The following is a 21,247-nucleotide window of genomic DNA, read 5'->3' as shown; positions in this document are numbered from 1 at the left end:
TAACATTTTAAAGAGGAAACCCCACTGAAATTAAATGGAACATTGTCACAAACACTAATCCTTTTGTCTTCATATTAAACAAGAACAACATATTCACATTGAAACAACTAACAATGCTCTTCCATAAAATGTTTTGTTCTTGTTGCTGATGTTTTTCTATTCATGTTGGCATGTTGTTCGTTTATTATGCTTTTCCATAGACCCGTCAGAACTCTGTAAGGCCCACTAGGTGTTCTAACTCCCCTGGTTGAGAACCATTGTTCCACAGCCTCCTGTCCCATCCGCAGTTATGGGAGAGCGACATTGTTTGAAACTCTATATCAAAGACCTGGAAGACTTTGAACTGGCATGGCTACACCCTGCTTTATAAAAAGATTCCTGAGTTTCATGAGGGAGGAAAAAGGACCTTAATCACTGCAAGTCTGTAGAAGATTAATACTTTAATTCTACACATGACAGGCTTGTAAAATACACTGTTTTTAGTAGTAGGACTCAAGAAGAGGATTTACAGTGTATCATGGAGTCTCTCATATGATGTTCTCTCCATGAGGACAGCAGTTGTGTGTGTGTGTGTGTGTAAATGTGTGAGCGTGTTTATGTCTATGTGTTTTGCGTCTGTGCCATAGTATTCCGTGAACCTTGTGGACTCTCTGCTCTAGGATTCCTATGATTGGGTCCTACCTCTCTCATGGACACTCACGTTTTTTTAGGGGACGACCTGCATGTTGACATGATCAAATAGTTCACATAAGTGGTGTCCTGCGGGTTACTGATTACTGTAGAATGGATGTTATAGTTTCAGCCAATCAACATCCAGGATCCAAACTCCCTGTGTTATAATGCCTCTGAGATAAAGGTTTGCTCTTCGACCAAAGTCCTGTCAGTGAAATCCTCTGCCACTCTAACACATCTCTCCATCTCCTTGTGGGACCTCTGCTGCTGCACTGGTAAAAACAGGTATTTTTGTATTTTTTTTATCAATATATTGTATTTCACAACATTCATTGTGCTAGATAGTGTGTGTTGTGCACAGTATGTTGACTGATTTGATTGATAATTGGTATAATGACTAGAGCAACAGGAGGATAGAATTATTATGTAATGCTTAACCTGCATAGCTGCAATGATTTGCTGTACCTAAGAAAATTAGGTTCTCCAGAAGGTTTTGATAATCACAGTAGTCAACCCCAGATCTTGCCGTCTGTCTGTAGGTCCGCTGGTTCATTCTACATTTACCTGTGTCAACTGCGGAGGTCATCATGAGTGTTGAAACTAAGGCACCCCGGGAGCCTTGCTGCTCCAAACTGAAGGTCAGTGTTTTAATTCCTAATATCATCACCCTGACTCTCTGTGATGGTAACTAGTTGGCACTCATTTAATCTTCAGGGTTTTCTGGGTAGTAAGGACGTATGCCTCCTAGTAGATGATGTAGAGAAACAGTCAAATTAGATGTACTGTGAAAGAAACATTTGGAACTTAATAGTGGTCCAAACCGAACTTGCAAGGAGAACTTAACTGCCCACAGAATAGTTTTTCGAGGTCTAGGGAGGGTGTGAGAAGGAGGCATCCGCACGAGCTCAGCCATCCACATAAAGAGATGTGCATGCAATTATTGAACAGGGAAAATGTTCTAACTTTGTGAAACTTTACAGCATGACGTCACAATCAGAACACGATCAGAACGATTGGGAACTATTTCAAGCTGGGAAGATTTTTACATAACAGCCTGGCTTTTATATTTGCTGCCGTTGACTATTGCAAATGGGATAAAGGTGATTGTGTAAACGTAGTTAATGGATAGCCTCTGACCCAGACCTTTACCGACAGCTCTTTAATTGTGTATTCTGTTTACAGCTCAGGTTCAGTCTTTTACAAAAAACACCAATGGCAGATTGACTAATAAAAGAGCAAACAAACTCTTAACTATATCTGAAATGGGGCGGCAGGTAGCTTAGTGGGTAAGAGCGTTGTGCCAGTAACCGAAAGGTCGCTGGTTCTAATCCCCGAGCCGACTAGGTGAAAAATCTGTCGATGTGCCCTTGAGCAAGGCACTTAACCCTAATTGCTCCTGTAAGTCGCTCTGGATAAGAGCGTCTGCTAAATGACTAAAATGTAATGTAAATGAAGGGACTGAAGGGAGGGAGGCCAAATAGGGAAATAGGTTAGTAAGTAGGAGGGGTGGAGAGGAGGGGGCAGATACAAGAGTTACATGTTTTGCTGTGTCATCCAACAGCCAGACCTGTAAAATGACAAAGCAGTTTTTCAACCTAAACATTTGGTTGAAACACAGCGTTTGTATTTATTCAGCCATACATACTGTATACACACATACATTCACTTATAGATACGTACACAAATGATTCCCTAGAACTGACTGTTATGATGGTCGATAACCTTTTACTTTGTCTGTTATGACTGCATAACTCAGGCGACATGAGCACATGGCTGGATGAAAACACCTATTCCAAATGGGTCAGAGTCTGGTTTTCTGTGTCTGGGTATCACTCGTTGATTTAGGATTGTCTTGAACTACAGTAGATGTTCTGTCTGATTAAATCAAATCAAATCAAACAGTCAACTGAATGTAGGACAGCTGAAGTGATGTCAAACAAACCAAACTCATGTTTTTCTGACCCTTCAAAGTTGTTTTGTGTGCTCTGGGTAGTTTTAGGATATCAGTTTACCCTTCCCAAACCCCAATAATCTGGGAAACACAAATCTGGCCTCAGATCAACATCTAGACTGTAGGGACATTGCCTTCATCTAACTCTGCTTTGTGTTTATTTTCACAGCTGTTCCTGGTTTCCCTGTCCTTTGTGTGCTTCGCCAAAGCCTTCGGGGGAAGCTACATGAAGAGCTCTATCACCCAGATAGAGAGACGCTTCGACATCCCCAGCTCTCTCATAGGATTCATCGATGGCAGCTTTGAGATGGGTAGACCTAAATCCTAATTTCCTAAATACCTAGTCCTAAGGCCGTATTTGCCCAGTCCCCGAAATCAATAGATGATGTTTATTGTTCTTTAAGAGGACATCAACCCCTCGCCCTTAGCCCGAGATACTTGTCCTGAACATCTGAAAGTGTGTAAGCAGTACAGATATAGGGCTCCACCTATTTTGGGTCTTTTTATGTGTGGTCTTGCTGCACAACCAAAATTCCTCTGGGACAAATAAGGTTGAAAGTTAAAGCACTGTGATGGGCTAGGTGGAATTTTCTCACAATCCTTTCAGATATATAATCAAAGAAGTATAAGGGTTTATTTGATTCTGAACAATAAAAGCCTGTGCCCTGTGAGGTTTTGCCTTTTAACTTTATCTCCATAAACATTACTCATTGATTATACCATGGTTGTCTCTTCTCTCTCCTACCAGGTAACCTGCTGGTGATAGCATTTGTGAGTTACTTTGGGGCGAAGCTCCACAGGCCCAGACTGATAGGGATTGGCTGTCTCATCATGGCTGCTGGGGCCTTCCTCACCGCTCTGCCACACTTCTTCCAGGGAAAGTAAGTCTACCTCTTATTTGGTTTATTGACTATCTATAGACTGTGTATATATGTTAATAGTATATACACTACGTTCAAAAGTTTGGGGTCACTTAGAAATGTCCTTGCAACTCTGCCTAGAAGGTCAGCATCCCGGAGTCGCCTCTTCACTGTTGACGTTGAGACTGGTTTTTTGCGTGTACTATTTAATGAAGCTGCCAGTTGAGGACCTGTGAGGCGTCTGTTTCTCAAACTAGACACTCTAATGTATTTGTCCTCTTGCTCAGTTGTGCACCGGGGCCTCCCACTCCTCTTTCTATTCTGGTTAGTGACAGTTTGCGCTGTTCCGTGAAGGGAGTAGTACACAGCGTTGTATGAGATCTTCAGTTTCTTGGCAATTTCTCGAATGAAATAGCCTTCATTTCTCGGAACAAGAATAGACTGACGAGTTTCAGAAGAAAGTTATTTGTTTCTGGCCATTTTGAGCCTTTATCGAACCCACAATTGCTGATGCTCCAGATACTCAACTAGTCTCAAGAAGGCCAGTTTTATTGCTTCTTTAATCAGCACAACAGTTTTCAGCTGTGCTAACATAATTGAAAAAGGGTTTTCTAATGATCAATTAGCCTTTTACAATGATACATTTGGATTCGCAAAAACAACATGCCATTGGAACACAGGACTGATGGTTGCTGATAATGGGCCTCTGTACGCCTATGTAGATATTCCATAAAAAATCAGCCGTTTCCAGCTACAATAGCCATTTACAACATTAACAATGTCTACACTGTATTTCATATCAATTTGATGTTATTTTAATGGACAATAAAATTGCAAGGACATTTCTAAGTGACCCAAAACTTTTGAACAGTAGTGTACATGTAAGTAAACATAAGGCATGACGATAAAGAATTGAAAGAAAATCTTAACACTTCTGAAGAAGTCGTACAAAAAACAACAAAGAAATGCTTGGGTATAAAGAAGGGATATGTGGCTTCTCAGAACTTCTCACAACTACTGTCCCACTTTATAGAGGAAAGATACATTTAATTTCTTTCCCATGCAGGTACGTATATGAAACAACCCTGTCACATATACTTGAGGAAAACACTACAGAGAGCATTCTGCCTTGTCTGGCCAACACAAGTCATCTGGTCATAAATGATCAGGCTACAGCTGCGAGTAAAGCAGGTAACGAGTCAATCACCATCACTGCAGCATCAGTCTGGCTGCATCTGGGAACCTTGTTCAATAAATGATTCCTATGAATTCAAGTGTAGATAAAGTATTACCGGCAAACCAGATGAGGCTAGTAGGAGGACGGGCTCAATGGAATAAATGGAATGGAATCAATGGAACGGTATCAAACAAATGGAAAGTACGTTTGACTCCGTTCCATTAATTCCATTCCAGAAAAGTTGATCCTATCCTATCCTAGTTGTATAAGCAATTATTTTCCCAAATCCTGGTCCTAAGAACCCAAAATGTTGTACTTTTTTGTTTTTGTCCTAGCCCTAACACATCTGATTTAAATCAAAGGATTGTTGAGTGGATTAGTTGAATCAAGTGCCTTATTAATAGGGCAAAAACAAAAATGGGTCCCCAGGACCAAGATTAAGAAATGGTGTTCTAAGCAGAAATTGTGTTCCCACAGCATGTGAGAAGGAGGCAGGCTCGTCCATGTGGATCTATGTATTCCTGGGTAACATGCTGCGTGGGATTGGAGAGACGCCTGTCATGCCTTTAGGAGTATCCTATCTGGACGACTACGCCCGAAAGGAGAACACTGCCATCTACCTTGGTTAGTAAAAAAAAAAACTGTCAGCTGTACCATATCAACATTGGATAGTAAATACTGTATCTCTTCAACCTCTTCCATACCACATCGCTCCCGGTTGAAGTTTCCCCAAGGCGTAGATCTAGGATTCCCCTCCTCAATTCTAAGCTTAACCATTAGTGAGGGAAATGCAAAACTGACCCAAGATCTGCAACTTGGCAACTTCACCCAACACCTAACACATAAAAATGTGAGCTGTTGTTACTTGATTTGTATCAAACTGTATTTTAGTCTGGCAAATCATGTAAACCTTGGTTAGAAACAACCTCTTCAGGCATTCCATATCAAAATCTGCTATCTGTAATGAATACTCGGACAGAGTGGTAAGATCCAATCGCAGAATAGCGATGCTTTATTAGAGTACAGACAAGGGAATAGCTTAATCGTGGTCGGGCGGGCTGTGGTCAAAACCGGGTCAGGCAGAGACAGGCAGAGGTACCAAGGGAGCGGGCTTAGTCGTAGTCGAGGGCACAGGCACAGGATCAGAGGACGGTAATCACTGGGATAGACAAGCAGAGGATTAACCAATTCGGGGAGTCAAACAACGAGGCACAGGTCGGGTACACGGGTAATCAAAACAACTCTCTCTCTCTCTCTCTCTCTCTCTCTCTCTCTCTCTCTCTCTCTCTCTCTCTCTCTCTCTCTCTCTCTCTCTCTCTCTCTCTCTCTCTCTCTCTCTCTCTCTCTCTCTCTCTCTCTCTCTCTCTCTCTCTCTCTCTCTCTCTCTCTCTCTCTCTCTCTCTCTCTCTCTCTCTCTCTCTCTCTCTCTCTCTCTCTCTCTCTCTCTCTCTCTCTCTCTCTCTCTCTCTCTCTCTCTCTCTCTCTCTCTCTCTCTCTCTCTCTCTCTCTCTCTCTCTGAACAAAACGCTTAGCAAGTCACAAAGGAACAATACCTCGCGCCGACTGAGCTTCTGAGCACACCTTAAATCCTACACTAATTACTGACAGGTGTGCTCAGAACTCAGGTGAACCAGATCGAGTCTGATGACTCCCCCTCTCTGTAGATCGGGGAAGTGTCAGACTCTGTCTAGACCCAGCCAACCCCCGATCCCTTACACTATCCTACAAATATCAGTAGCTGATTTAGATGTATCAGCTATGGCAAACCATATGGCAAACGAATGTGGCCAAACAACTGAAGTGACTTCAGTTAAATCTATTGTCTTTTCTTTTGCTTGCTGGTTGAACTGTACCTGACCAACTCTCTCTGTCTCCTCTGCCTCAGCGTGTTTACAGACTGTTGGCATCCTGGGGCCCGTATTTGGCTTCATGTTTGGCTCCTTCTGTGCCAAGATCTATGTGGACATTGGCTCTGTGGATTTAGGTAACCGACCCTTGAATTAACAAATCATACATTGTCTATTTTATGTAAGCTGTGTTGTATTTATATGTGCAAATCAATATTGTATTTATGGCGGAATATGTGTTACTAATATGTGTCTTCAACAAAAATATAAACGACACACGTACAATTTCTAAGATTTTACTGAGTTACAGTTCATATAAAGAAATCAGTCAATTGAAAGAAATTCATGAGGCCCTAATCTATGGATTTCACATTACTGGGCAGGGGTGAAGCCATGGGTTGGCCTGGGAGGGCATAAGCCCACCTACTTGGCAACCAGACCCACCCACTCAGAATGAGTTTTACAGACAGAAATAATCCTCAGCAAGTGGGTGTTGCTAAATCATGTGAGAGGATAGTTGTTTGTGTATGGTCTGTTTGCAGACGGGTTGGGTCATCTCGGTTTATTGGTTGGCACCTGCTGGGTGCTGAAGGTCATTTCTAAAACAAGAAACATTTAAATCTGTTTTCATTAAGAGAGGAATTAGCCTATCTACACTACATGACCAAAAGTATGTGGACAACTGGTCGTCGAACATCTCATTCCACAATCATAGGCATTAATATGGAGTTGGTCACCCCTTTGCTGCTATAACAGCCTCCACTCTTCTGGGAAGGCTTTCCACTAGATGTTGTAACATTGCTGCGTGGACTTTCTTCCATTCAGCCACAAGAGCATTAGTGAGGTCGGGCACTGATGTTGGGCGATTAGGCCTGGCTCGAGTCTGCGTTCCAATTCATCCCAAAGGTGTTCGTCGGGGTTGAGGTCAGGACTCTGTGCAGGCCACTCAAGTTCTTCCACACCGATCTTGACAAACCATTTCTGTATGGACCTCGCTTTGTGCACGGGGCATTGCCATGCTGAAACAGGAAAGGGCCTTCCCCAAACTGTTGCCACAAAGTTGGAAGTACAGAATCGTCTAGAATGTAATTGTGTGCTGTAGCGTTAAGATTTCCTTCACTGGAACTAAGGGGCCTAACCCAAACCATGAAAAACAGCCCCAGACCATTATTCCTCCTCCATAAAACTTCACAGTTGGCACTATGCATTCGGGCAGGTAGCGTTCTTCTGTCATCCGCCACACCCAGATTCGTCCGTTGGACTGCCAGATGGAGAAGCATGATTCATCACTCCAGAGAACGCGTTTCCACCGTTCCAGAGTCCAATGGCGGTGAGCTTTACACCACTCCAGCCGACGCTTGGCATTTCGCGTGGTGATCTTAGACTTGTGTGCGGCTGCTTGGCCATGGAAACCCATGAAGCTCCCGACGAACAGTTATTGTGCTGACGTTACTTCCAGAGGCAGTTTGGAACTCGGTAGTGAGTGTTGCAACCGAGGACAGACGATTTTTACACGCTTCGCGCTTCAGCACTCGCCGGTCCCGTTCTGTGAGCTTGTGCGGCCTACCACTTCGCGGATTAGACGTTTTTGCTCCTAGATGTTTCCACTTCATAATAACAGCACTTACAGTTGAACGGCTCAGCTCTAGCAGGGCAGAAATTTGATGAACTGCTTGTTGTAAAGGTGGCATCCTATGACGGTGTCACGTTGAAAGTCACTGAGCTCTTCAGTAAGGCCATTCTACTGCCAATGTTTGTCTATGGCGATTGCATGGCTATGTGCTCGATTTTATACACCTGTCAGCAACGGGTGTGGCTGTAATAGCCGAATTTGAAGGGGTGTCCACGTGCACTTTACAGTGCCTTCGGAAAGTATTCAGAACCCTTGACTTTTTCCACATTTTGTTATGTTACAACCTTATTCTAAAATGGATTAACTAGTTATTTTTCCTAATCAATCTACTCACAATACCCCATAATGACAAACCAAAAACAGGTTTCTAGAAATGTTTCCACATTAATTAAAAATAAAAAACTGATCACATTTACAGTACCAGTCAAAAGTTTGGACACACCTACTCATTCCAGGGTTTTTCTTTATTTTTATTATTTACCACATTGTAGAATAATAGTGAACTATGAAATAACACATATGGAATCATGTAGTAACCAACATTTTTTTAACAAATCAAAATATATTTTATATTTGAGATTGCTCAAAGTAGCCACCTTTTGCATGATGACAGCTTTGCACACTCTTGGCATTCTTACAACTAGCTTCATGAGGTAATCACCTGGAATGCATTTCAATTAACAGGTGGTGGGTGCCCCCCCCCACCCCCCCCCACCCCCCCCCCCCCCCCCACCCTCCCCCCCACCCCCCCCACCCACTCCCCCCCATCACCCCTCCCAACCCCCCCACCCCCCACCATATTAGTCCATATTATGGAAAGAACAGCTCAAATATATATATATATATATTATTATTTTTATTTTTTATTTTTTTTAAATACACACAAAAAAATAAAAAAATAAAAAGAACAGCTCAAATAAGCAAAGAGAAACGACAGTCCATAATTACTTTAAGACATGAAGGTCAGTCAATACAGAACATTTCAAGAACTTTGAAAGTTTCTTCAAGTGCAGTCGCAAAAACCATCAAGCGCTATGATGAAACTGGCTCTCGTGAGGACCACCGCATGAAAGGAATACCCAGAGTTACCTCTGCTGCAGAGGATACATTCATTAGAGTTACCAGCCTCAGAAATTGCAGCCCAAATAAATGCTTCACAGAGTCCAAGTAACAGACACATCTCAACATCAACTGTTCAGAAGAGACTGCAGGAATCAGGCCTTCATGGTCGAATTGCTGCAAAGAAACCACTACTAAAGGACACCAATAATACGAAGAGACTTGCTTGGGCCAAGAAACATGAGCAATGGACATTAGACTGAAGGAAATCGGTCCTTTGGTCTGATGAGTCCAAATTTGAGATTTTTGGTTCCAACCGCTGTGTCTTTGTGAGACGCAGAGTAGGTGAACGGATGATCTCTGCATGTGTGGTTCCCACCGTGAAGCATGGAGGAGGAGGTGTGTGGGTGCTTTGCTGGTGACACTGTCAGTGATTTTATTTAGAATTCAAGGCACACTTAACCAGCATGGCTACCAGAGCGTTCTGCAGCGATACGCCATCCCATCTGGTTTGCGCTTAGTGGGACTATCATTTGTTTTTCACAGGACAATGACCCAAAACACACCTCCAGGCTGTGTAAGGGCTATTTGACAAAGGAGAGTGATGGAGTGCTGCATCAGATGACCTAGCCTCCACAATCACCCGACCTCAACCCAATTCAGATGGTTTGGGATGAGTTGGACCGCAGTGAAGGAAAAGCAGCCAACAAGTGCTCAGCATATGTAGGAATTCCTTCAAGACTGTTGGAAAAGCATTCCTCATGAAGCTGATTGGGCGAATGCCAAGAGTGTGCAAAGCTGTCATCAAGGCAAAGGGTGGCTACTTTTAAGAATCTAAAATATCAAATATATTTGGATTTGTTTAACACTTTTTTGGTTACTACATGATTCCATATGTGTTATTTCATAGTTTTGATGTCTTCACTATTATTCTACAATGTAGAAAATAGTAAAAATAAAGAAAAACCCTTGAATGACTAGGTGTGTCCAAACTTTTGACTGGTACTGTACATAAGTATTCAGACCCTTCACTCAGTACTTTGTTGAAGCACCTTTGGTAGTGATTACAGCCTCAAGTATTCTTGGGTATGACGCTACAAGATTGCCACACCTGTATTTGAGGAGTTTCTCCCATTCTTCTCTACAGATCCTCTCAAGCTCTGTCAGGTTGGATGTGGAGCGTCTCTGCACAGCTATTTTCGGGTCTCTCAAGAGATGTTCGATCGGGTTAAAGTCTGGGCTCTGGCTGGGCCACTCATGGACATTCAGAGACTTATCCCGAAGCCACTCCTGCGTTGTCTTGGCTGTGTGCTTACGGTTGTTGTCCTGTTGGAAGGTGAACCTTTGCCCCAGTCTTAGGTCCTCATCAAGGATCTCTCTGTACTTTGCTCCGTTCATCTTTCCCTCGATCCTGACTAGTCTCCCAGTCCCTTCCGCTGAAAAACATCCCCACGGCATGATGCTGCCACCACCATGCTTCACTGTAGGGATGGTGCCAGGTTTCCTCCAGACGTGACGCTTAGCATTCAGGCCAAAGAGTTCAATCTTGGTTTCATCAGCCCAGAGAATCTTGTTTCTTATGGTCTGAGAGTCCTTTAGGTGCCTTTTGGCAAATTCCAAGTGGGCTGTCATTTGCCTTATACTGAAGAGTGGCTTCTGTCTGGCCACTCTACCATAAAGGCCTGATTGGTGGAGTGCTGCAAAGATGATTGTCCTTCTGGAAGGTTCTCCCATCTCTGCAGAAGAACTCTGGAGCTCTGTCAGAGTGACCATCGGGTTCTTGGTCACCTCCTTGACCATGGCCTTTCTCCCCCGATTGCTCAGTTCTCAGTTTGGCCAGGCGGCCAGCTTTAGGTGGTTTTTTTGGTGGTTCCAAAAGTCTTCCATTTAAGAATGATTGAGGCCACTGTGTTCTTCGGGACCTTCCATGCTGCAGACATTTTTTGGTACACTTCCCCAGATCTGTGCCTCGACACTATCCTGTCTCGGAGCTCTACGGACAATTCCTTCGACCTCACGGCTTGGTTTTTGCTCTGACATGCAGTGTCAACTGTGGGACCTTTATATAGACAGGTGTGTGCCTTTCCAAATCATGTCCAATCAATTGAATTTACCACAGGTGGAGTCCAATCAAGTTGTAAAAACATCTCAAGGATGATCAATTGAAACTGGATGCACCTGAACTCAATTTCGAGTCTCATAGCAAAGGGTCTGAATACTTATGTAAGGCAAAATGTGACCGACCGGCTCAAATCGGTGTTATGTATACAAATTTGAAATTGTGTTTTTTACATTGGATAAAAGTAGAGACTCAGAGCTACAAAATGGTATATCATACACTACAGTTGAGGAACAATGGGAAAGTAATTTTTCTTTGAAAGATGATAAACTTGTAAACTCACGTTTGAGAAAATGGCCTTTGAATCTTTTGGTACTACTACTGGAGAGCCCTTCTTTGTCAACACCCATTCAACATCGTTCACACCCTCTTAAGCTTTAGCCCCACCCATCTCTTTAAGGGTTGATCCGAGCATTCTGTACTAACAACAGAAGTCAAGCGCCCAAGCTAACTTGCTAGCTACTTCCAGACACAAATGACAGAACAGCTCACTGAACATTATTCGCCCTAGCAGAGCTGGTTAGGATGTTATGTTATCCAGAGCGTTGGTGACTGCAACTGTGCTGTCAGATTGTCAGTTCGTAAATTCAAAACGTGTCGCTCTCGGAGCGTTTAGAGCGCACACCGGACGCTCTGGCCGATGAGTAGATTTGATCCGAACGTTCTGACCTCACAATGGCATTCTGGCTAACATTGGCTAGCTTGCTAGCTACTTCCAGAAACATAATGAGAGAACACCCCACTCTGACCATTTTACTCAACCTAGCAGAGCTGGTTAGGCTGTTTTCATGTTATTTACATTTTACATTTTAGTCATTTAGCAGACGCTCTTATCCAGAGCGACTTACAGTTAGTGAGTGCATAATATATTTTTTTTATCCAGAGTGTTGTTGACTGTAACTGTGCTGCTGGCAACAATTTAATTACACTTTTGCTGACGTTTACTGACACCGGTCATATTCAACGGGTGTTGAGCATTCGTAAATTCATCAGTTATTCTGCGCTCTGGCACACTCAGACGAGAGTGCTCTGATATCGGAGTAATGGCCAGACTGAATTTACGAACACACCTGAAATGGTTACTTGCATAGTGGAGTCTTTTGTTAAGACATGTAGCTAGCTAGCTAGGTTAACAATTAACCATAATCACAACTCATGACGTTACTACCCTGCATGAATCTGCAGGTAGCTAACCAACCAGGTTCAATGTTAGCTAACATTAGCTATAGCTAGCTAAGCAAATGTCTCTGAGGTACGAATAATAAGGTCATACACGTAACGTTAGCTAGCGAGCCAGCCAGCTAACATTAGTTAGCTAGCTAGGTAAACAATTAACCATTGTCAGAACTCATGACATTACTACCCTGCATGAATCTGCAGGTAGCTAACCAACCAGGTTCAATGTTAGCTAGCTAACATTAGACTATAGCTAGCCAAGCAAATTGCTCTTTCTGTCAAAATTAGAAATCTGTCAGATACAAGGTTGCCCTTAGTTTGAAGATGTAATCCGGAGGTGTTTTCTCCATCTCCTTAGCTATCATACTCGAATTCCACTGATTTCAAAACTCGGTCCTCCAGAAAGTGGAGAGTAACACTTATGCAGTTTTAATACACAATAAAAAATAATTAAAGCCGCATTAGACCGGATTACCTAGACATACTGACCAGCTCAAATAGACAGAAGCGTGATATATGGCAGACCAATCCAAACACATCTCTTGGCATGTCCAGCCCACTCATTATCTCAGCCAATCATGGCTAGCGGGAGATTTGCTGTCTTTTTCTTTGGCTAAACCAACTAGGCTCGTAATTTAACAATTGTAATTGTATTTACAGATGCCATACAAGTTTGTTATTAAGGCACATGAAAGTTCACATGTTCGAGAAGGGATTTCTGCCAAAAAACGCATTTTGATGTAAAAACATTTTTTACATTCAAACGGCTCTCCTGCGAATTAGTGACCCGCGACATATGCCTTGTTTCCTGAAACGGGTCACAAATGTGGAAAAAGGGAAGGGGTCTGAATACTTTCTGAATGCACTGTATATACAAAAGTATCTGGAACAGTATGTAACTTAATATTATGAAGGCGTTCTTAATGTTTTGTACACTCAGTGTGTGTATTGTATTGTCTTAAAGAATTACATTTTAATTAAAAAATATTTACTTAGGATCTCACTTGGTGAAGGCCACAGGATTGAAAATGAATAATAATAATAATAATAATATGCCATTTAGCAGACGCTTTTATCCAAAGCGACTTACAGTCATGCGTGCATACATTTTTGTGTATGGGTGGTCCCGGGGATCGAACCCACTACCTTGGCGTTACAAGCGCCATGCTCTACCAGCTGAGCTACAGAATGAATGTAACAACCATGTCTCTGTCACTAACAAATACAGTCATCGGTGATAACTCTACAATTAAATCAAAAGGCACACTGGGAAACATACAAATAAGGCTTTACACTAAGCAAATTTAACACTGAAATTGTGGACCCGTATAGACACTGGAACAGTGTTAAATGTAACACAGAGTTTATTCAACTGGAGAATTTGTTGTGTACAAACATTAGTAATGATGTTCCTTAGAGAGATAAGATTACCAGGGATTTCTGTAGAGCTGATTGAGCCATATAACTGATTCTACACATTTTTATCATTACTTGATAACATTGATATTATTGATTTTATTTGAGATTATAATGGAATATGCACTATAAATTCAGCAGCCCAGTTAGTTATTTTAAGGGAATGTCTGATCAATTGACCATGTTCACCCTCATATTCACCCACATCTTTATCTCTCTCCCACCCACAGAGAGCATCTCCATCAACCACAAGGACTCTCGCTGGGTGGGGGCCTGGTGGTTAGGCTTCCTGGTATCTGGCTTCCTGATGCTCCTGGCTGGGATTCCATTTTGGTTCCTCCCCAATACTCTGCCTAAACAGGGCAAGAGCCCCAGCAAAAAGAAACAGAAGGATGACATACAGGCCAAGAGCTCATCTGACACCCCAGAGGAGGAGCAGGAGCAGGGCAGTTTCCTACCAGAGGACAATACTGAGGAGGATGCACCAAAGCCTGTCACCATGGCTGCCATGGCTAAAGGTATTGTGGGATTGGTTCCATTTAGATTCCTAGCCCTTTCACCTAGCTTCAGAGAGGGTAGGATAGGTGTTGGAAATAGTAATGGCTCCACTTTGCCCAAAGTTGAGTTTCTGCTGACCAACCTTCATCTGTCCAATACGTTCAAATCTGTGATCACAGAGTTGTTAGGTGCTGGGGAAAGAGGCTAGTGACTAATGGAACTGGGGATGTAGAATTCTTGCAGTGTCCTCAATCATTGATGAACATTTCAGCCTTGACAGACCTGACCCAGAGTCTGGCCACTGACCCTTAACAGACCCCCAACCCCTGACCCCATTTCAGCACTAATATAGGACCAAGCGTTGCTCAAGACAGACACCTTAGTGCTGGTCACTTATACTTTGGCTACTACTTGCGACAGTACAGACTCTGACTGCAGCCAAATTATTACAAATACCACATTCCATTGGCCACATTTCATTTATATGGTGGATACCTTATCTATGAAATTATCCTAGAGTGGTCAATGTATTGTTAAAGCATGATACACCCAAAAAACATTAGATTTTCCTGCCAACTATTTTGACGCTATTGAATATTAGAATATGCCTTTCTGGATGCTTTCTGAATTGTATTATTTCTTGTTATTTCCAGATTTTGGGCCGTCCCTGAAAAGACTGTTCAGCAACAAAGTCTACCTGCTGATCATCCTGACATCTGTGGTGGCATTTAACGGCTTCATAGGGATGATCACCTTCAAACCTAAGTTCATGGAGCAGGTCTACGGGCAGTCTCCCTCCAGGGCAATCTTCTTGATTGGTAGGCTACAGTGCAGGAGGCACACACGTACACTTTCTCTCTCCTTCTCTCTCCTTCACTCAGAAGAAAGCCGAAGCAATGTTGTCATTGAAAGAACATGTGACTGAGGTATACATGACTACAAGTGTGTGTGTTTGTGTGTGTGCGCGTGTGCGGGTGGCAACTTTAAACTGAAAGAGCACTCTGAACTGTTATTAGATAGTACAGTAGCTAGCCTGATTACTCACCACCACGAGTATCTCGTTCATACTGTACATGACTGTCATGCAACACCTTTCCCACACAACTTATACTCTCAGCAGTAACATTAGTGTGTTTACAATACTCTGCTATGCATTAGTTGTACACATGCTAGACATTATAAATCATGCTGATACACATGTATCCATCAATGCTTCCTAACTGAATATATTCTACTACTTTCCTGACAGTCATTACAAATCTTTCAATTTAGCCTTTTGTGTTTAATGTTTGTAATGTATGTGGTTGTAAAATGTGATGCATGGCAAATGCACTACAAACTTGACTTGTCTGTCTCTGGCCAGGTTCGATGAACCTGCCTGCGGTGGCAATTGGGATCATCGTGGGAGGCTATGTGATGAAGCGGTTCAAGCTGAGTATTCTGGGAGCAGCCCGACTCTCCATCATCTCCTCCTTCCTCTCCTTCTGCCTCCTGCTCATCCAGTACTTCCTACAGTGTGACAACTCAGAGGTGGCTGGCCTCACCATGACCTATAAAGGGTAAGCACTGTAGTTCATAATATGCTAGTGCCATCAGAAAGTATTCACACCCCTTGACTTTTTCCACATTTTGTTGTGTTACAGCCTGAATTTAAAATGGATCAAATAGAGATTTTTTTGTCACTGGCCTACACACAATACCCTATGTTGTCAAAGTGGGAATTATGTTTTTCAAAATGTTTACAAAAAACGAAAAGCAGAAATGTCTTGAGTCAATAACTATTCTACCCCTTTTTTATGACAAGCCTAAATTTGTTCAGGAGTACAAATTTGCTTAACAAGTCAACAGAAGTTGCATGGACTCTGTGTGCAATAATAGTGTTTAAGATGATTTTTGAATGATTACCTCATCCGTGTACCCCACACATACAATTATCTGTAAGATCCCTCAGTCCAGCAGTGAATTTCAAACACAGATTCAATCACAAAGACCAGGGAGGTTTTTCCAATGCCTCGCAAAGAAGGGCACCTATTGGTAGATGGGTAAACATAAAAAAGCAGACATTGAATATCCCTTGGTGAAGTTATTAATTACACTTTGGATGGTGTATCAACACACCCAGTCACTACAAAGACCCAGGTGTTCTTCCTAACAGTTGCCGGAGAGGAAGGAAACCTCTCAGGGATTTCACCATGAGACAATTGTGACTTTAAAACAGTTACAGAATTTATGGCTGTGATAGGAGAAAACTGAGGATGGATCAACAACATCGTACCACCTCCATAATACTAACCTAATTGACAGAGTGAAAAGAAGGAAGCCTGTAGAGAATACAAATATTCAAAAACATGCATCCTGTTTGCAACAAGGCACTAAAGTAATACTGCAAAGAAATTGGCAAAGCAATTCACTCTTTGTCCTAAATATGAAGTGTTATGTTTGGGGCAAATCCAATAAAACACATCACTGAGTACCACTCTCCACATTTTCAAGCATAGTGGTGGCTGCATCATGTTATGGTTATGCTAGAAATTGTTAAGAGCTGGGGAGTTTTTCAGGATAAAAAAGAAACAGAATGGCGCTAAGCACAGGCAAAATCTTAGAGGAAAACCGGGTTCAGTCTGCTTTCCACCAGACACTGAGAGATGAATTCACCCTTCAGCAGGACAATAACCTAAAACATAAGGCCAAATCTACACTGGAGTTGCTTACCAAGAAGACAGTGAATGTTCTCGAGTGGCAAGACCCGGAAATGGTTGTCTAGCAATGATCAACAACCAATTTGAAAGAGCGTGAAAAGAATAATGGGCAAATGTTGCACAATCCAGGTGTGGAAAGCTCTTAGAGACTTACCCAGCAAGACTCACAGCTGTAATTGCTGCCAAAGAGGCATCTACAAAGTATTGACCTGGTGTGAATACTTATGTAAATTAGATATTTCATTTTCAATAAATTTGCAAGAATGTCTAAAAACATGTTTTCACTTTGTCATTATGGAGTATTGTGAGTAGAACAAATATATTTCATCCATTTTGAATTCAGGCTGTGTAACAACAAAATGTGGAATAAGTCAAGGGGTATGAATACTTTCTGAAAGCACTGTAAATACAGTAATGTTGGGTTAAGGGTTATAGTTAAGGTTAGTTCCTCTCCTTCTGCCGCCTGCTCATCCAATACTGCCTACAGTGTTGTTCTACCAAGGGTAAATACATGTACTCTAGTTCATATTGCATGAATAGAGTAAATGATTTAGTAGAAATATTGTAATAGCTAGAGACTTACTGTTTATACACTGATTCTAAGAGAAGGCCTAAAGCACAGTGTGAGTGTGCTTCATCAAATATTCTATTTTGATTGCTACAAAATTTGATTTTGCTTGACTATTGCTATTGTAATTGCTACTGAATTAGATAATATAAGATAACAAAATACAAACTTTGATCTTTGCCTTCATTGTCTTCATTATCTATGCACTGCCGTATCAACAATTAACACAATACATTTTCACGCTTTTGACTCATAGCTATATTGTTACCTTTGTCTCCCAGGGCTCCAGAGGTGTCTTACCAGCCGGAGAGCTTGCTGTCTCAGTGTAACATGGGCTGCTCCTGTTCCCTGAAACACTGGGACCCTGTGTGTGCCAGCAATGGCATGACCTACGCCACCCCCTGTCTAGCTGGCTGCCAGACCTCCACGGGCGTAGGCAAGGAGATGGTGAGACATCTCATGACTAAATGTCTAAATGTGTTCTTAGTTACTCTCAACTCCTCCTACCTTGTTCATTTACACATACAGTACATCTCACTTTTATGACACAATACTCTCTTTAGGAACACTATGTGTTTCCATAAGGATAACATATGAGTGTTGAACTCCAGTGAACACTTCTGAATGTGATATACTATACCACACAATCAGGTGTGTTAGTACTGGGCAGGAGCAAAAACCTGCACACCCTGTGGGTCGAACCCATAACCAACTTTGATTAATTTAAAGTCACTGTTTCTCCATCTTCTCCCTCTGTTCCACAGGAGTTCCATAACTGCACATGTATGGGGGAGCTGAAGGGGCAAATGTTGGCTCTTCCAACCAACATGTCAGCCATCTTGGGCCAGTGCCCCAGGAAGAGTGACTGTGACAGGATGTTTAAGTTCTACATGGCTGTCTCTGTCCTGGGGGCCTTCGTCTCTGCCTGTGGGGGCACATCTGGATATATCGTCCTGCTCAGGTAAAACAAGACAATAGGATGGATGGAACTGTCCAGTGGTGGAAACAGTACCCAATTGTCATACTTGAGTAAAAGTAAAGATACCTTAATAGAAAATGACTCAAGTAAAAGTGAAAGTCACCCAGTAAAATATTACTTGAGTAAAAGTCTAAAAATATTTGGTTTGAAATATACTTAAGAATCAAAAGTAAATGTAATTGGTAAAATATACTTAAGTATAAAAAGTAAAAGTATAAATCATTTCAAATTCCTTATATTAAGCAAACCAGACGGCACAATATATTTTTTATTATTTTATTTACAGATAGCCAGGGGCACAATTTTTTTTTTCAAATGAAGCATTTGTGTTTAGTGCAGTGGTGTAAAGTACTAAAGCAAAAATACTTTAAAGTACTACTTAAGTAGTTTTTGTGGTATCTGTACTTTACTTTACTATTTATATTTGAGAAATGTTACTTTTACTTCACTACATTCCTGATGAAAATAATGTACTTTTTACTCCATACATTTTCCCTGACACCCAAAAGTACTCGTTAGCAGGACAGGAAAATGGTCCAATTTACACTTATTAAGAGAACATCCCTGGTCATCCCTAGTGCCTCTGATCTGGCAGACTCACTAAACACAAATGTTTCATTTGTAAATTAAGTCTGAGTGTTGGAGTGTGCCCCTGGCGATCCGTAAATAATAATTAAAAAAATAAAATGGTGCCTTCTGGTTTGCTTAATATAAGGAATTTGAAATGATTTATACATTTACTTTTACTTTTGATACTTAAGTATATTTTCGCAATTACATTTACTCCACTGGAATGCCCACCTGTGATTGGAATCACTTTTGTATTGATTTTGTTTGCAAGCTTTGTTTACCCTCAATGTGTTGCTTTTGTTTTGTTTCAGATCTATACACCCCGATTTAAAATCACTGGCTCTTGGCATGCAGACATTGATAGTCAGAACTCTGGGTAAGTAAGATGAGTTTGTGGAGGGTATGAACAATCTTAGAACCTTGTGGAACATTCTCAAAATGTTATATTTTCCTTCAATGTCTATGGTTAAGGGACTTGAGAAAGTAAAACACTTCAGTAACTTGTGTTTGCAGGTGGAATCCCTCCCCCTATATACTTCGGAGCGTTGATTGACAGGACATGTCTGAAGTGGGGTTTAAAGCGATGTGGGGGTCAAGGAGCATGCAGACTCTACGACTCACATGCATTCAGGTACAGTCAACTGAACTCAACTGATAAATGGATGGATGGATGAATGGATTGATGGACTTTGTTATAACCTCTGTCCCTTCTCTCCCCTGTAGAATAACGTTCCTGGGTCTGATCTATGGTCTATACGGCCTGGCCTACCTGCTGTGGGGGGTGCTGTACCGGCAGCTGTCCAATCGGCAGAAGAAGTTGGTACTGCGAAGCCAGGCCAAGGCTACAGCCCTGGAGGCCAACGGGAACAACAATCCCAATGGACATGCCATGGTCAGCATCTTTAAGAACAAAGATGATCTGGACAGGGACAGTGAGAGCACTATCTGAGATACCGAAGAGGTTTCCAAACCAATGGTTTCTGATCCTGTATTGTGCCATGCCCTTGATCCACCTGAAGTGTGTTGGGGTATTTGGTGACCCACTTTTTTTTGCCATAACTCGGTACAGTCTTAAGCCAAGACCAAGTACATTGGTAGGAATTGGTCGCTATTTGGGAAACTGATTTTGCTGCTAGACCTCTTCGACCAAAGCCCTGATAGATTTACCATCCTCTTAATGTTATTAATGCAGTATTCAAAATATATGATCCCAATTAAGTATTCCTCCATATGAGTTCATTAAAAGTAGTTTGCCAACCACAGACCGCCTCTATCTCCCCCTTTCCTATCTGAAGGACCCTTGTACATACTATAAACCAAAAAACTCTTACAACTGCTTTCGAAACTCGACTTCTGTCCAATTCCGATTGCTCTCTTGTTACATACAGTGCCTTGCAAAAGTATTCAGACCCTTTATATTTCTTCACATTTTATTGTGTTACAAAGTTGGATTAAAATTGATTTAGTTTAAATGTTTTGTCAACAATCAACACAAAATACTCTAATGTCAAAGTGGAAGATGTTTATATTTTAAAATATATAAATAAAGAAAATCATAACTAAATATAGTCGTTGCATAAGTATTCAACCCCTTTGTTTAGGCAAGCCTAAATTAGTTCAGGAGTAGAATGTGGCTTAATAAATCACATAATAAATTACATGGCCTCAGTCTGTGTGAAATAATAGGGGTTGACATTATTTTTTTTACTACTAACCCTTCCTCTGTCCCCTATACGTACAACATCTGTAAGGTCCCTCAGTCAAGTATTGCATTTTGAGCACAGATTCAACTACAAAGACCAGGGAGCTTTTCAAAAGCCTCATAAAGACGGTTAGTGATTGGTAGATGGGCAACAATAACAAATCAGAAATGGAATATCTCTTTAAACATGGTCAAGTTAATAATTATGCTGTGGATTATGTATTAAACCACCCAGACACATCAAAAATAGTCGTCCTTCTGAACTGAGCTGCTGGACAGGAATTAAACTGCTCAGGGATGTTACCATGAGGCCATTGGTGA

The 21,247-nt window shown here is 41.7% G+C and overlaps 1 protein-coding gene across 2 annotated transcripts; it reads left to right on the top strand.

Annotated features, from left to right (window-relative positions):
* Window positions 1-844: 844 nt before the first annotated feature.
* Window positions 845-20,909, top strand: slco1d1 (solute carrier organic anion transporter family, member 1D1). Of its 2 annotated transcripts, none has more exons than XM_084161110.1 (15): window positions 845-947; window positions 1,212-1,310; window positions 2,793-2,934; window positions 3,372-3,504; window positions 4,550-4,674; window positions 5,138-5,284; window positions 6,546-6,644; window positions 14,141-14,428; window positions 15,062-15,226; window positions 15,772-15,967; window positions 17,957-18,122; window positions 18,440-18,636; window positions 19,536-19,600; window positions 19,738-19,855; window positions 19,948-20,909. In XM_084161110.1, the coding sequence occupies exons 2-15, from the start codon at window positions 1,260-1,262 to the stop codon at window positions 20,171-20,173; spliced, it is 2,118 nt and encodes a 705-aa protein (XP_084017236.1). In that variant the 5' UTR covers window positions 845-947; window positions 1,212-1,259; the 3' UTR covers window positions 20,174-20,909. The 2 variants fall into 2 exon arrangements, with proteins under 2 accessions (XP_084017236.1, XP_084017235.1); XM_084161109.1 differs by having other exon boundaries at window positions 851-957.
* Window positions 20,910-21,247: the final 338 nt, after the last annotated feature.

The sequence above is a fragment of the Coregonus lavaretus genome (assembly GCF_964263955.1).
Source record: "Coregonus lavaretus genome assembly, chromosome: 5".
NCBI classification, from domain to species: domain Eukaryota; kingdom Metazoa; phylum Chordata; class Actinopteri; order Salmoniformes; family Salmonidae; genus Coregonus; species Coregonus lavaretus.
This window is presented reverse-complemented; position numbering and strand designations above follow the sequence as displayed.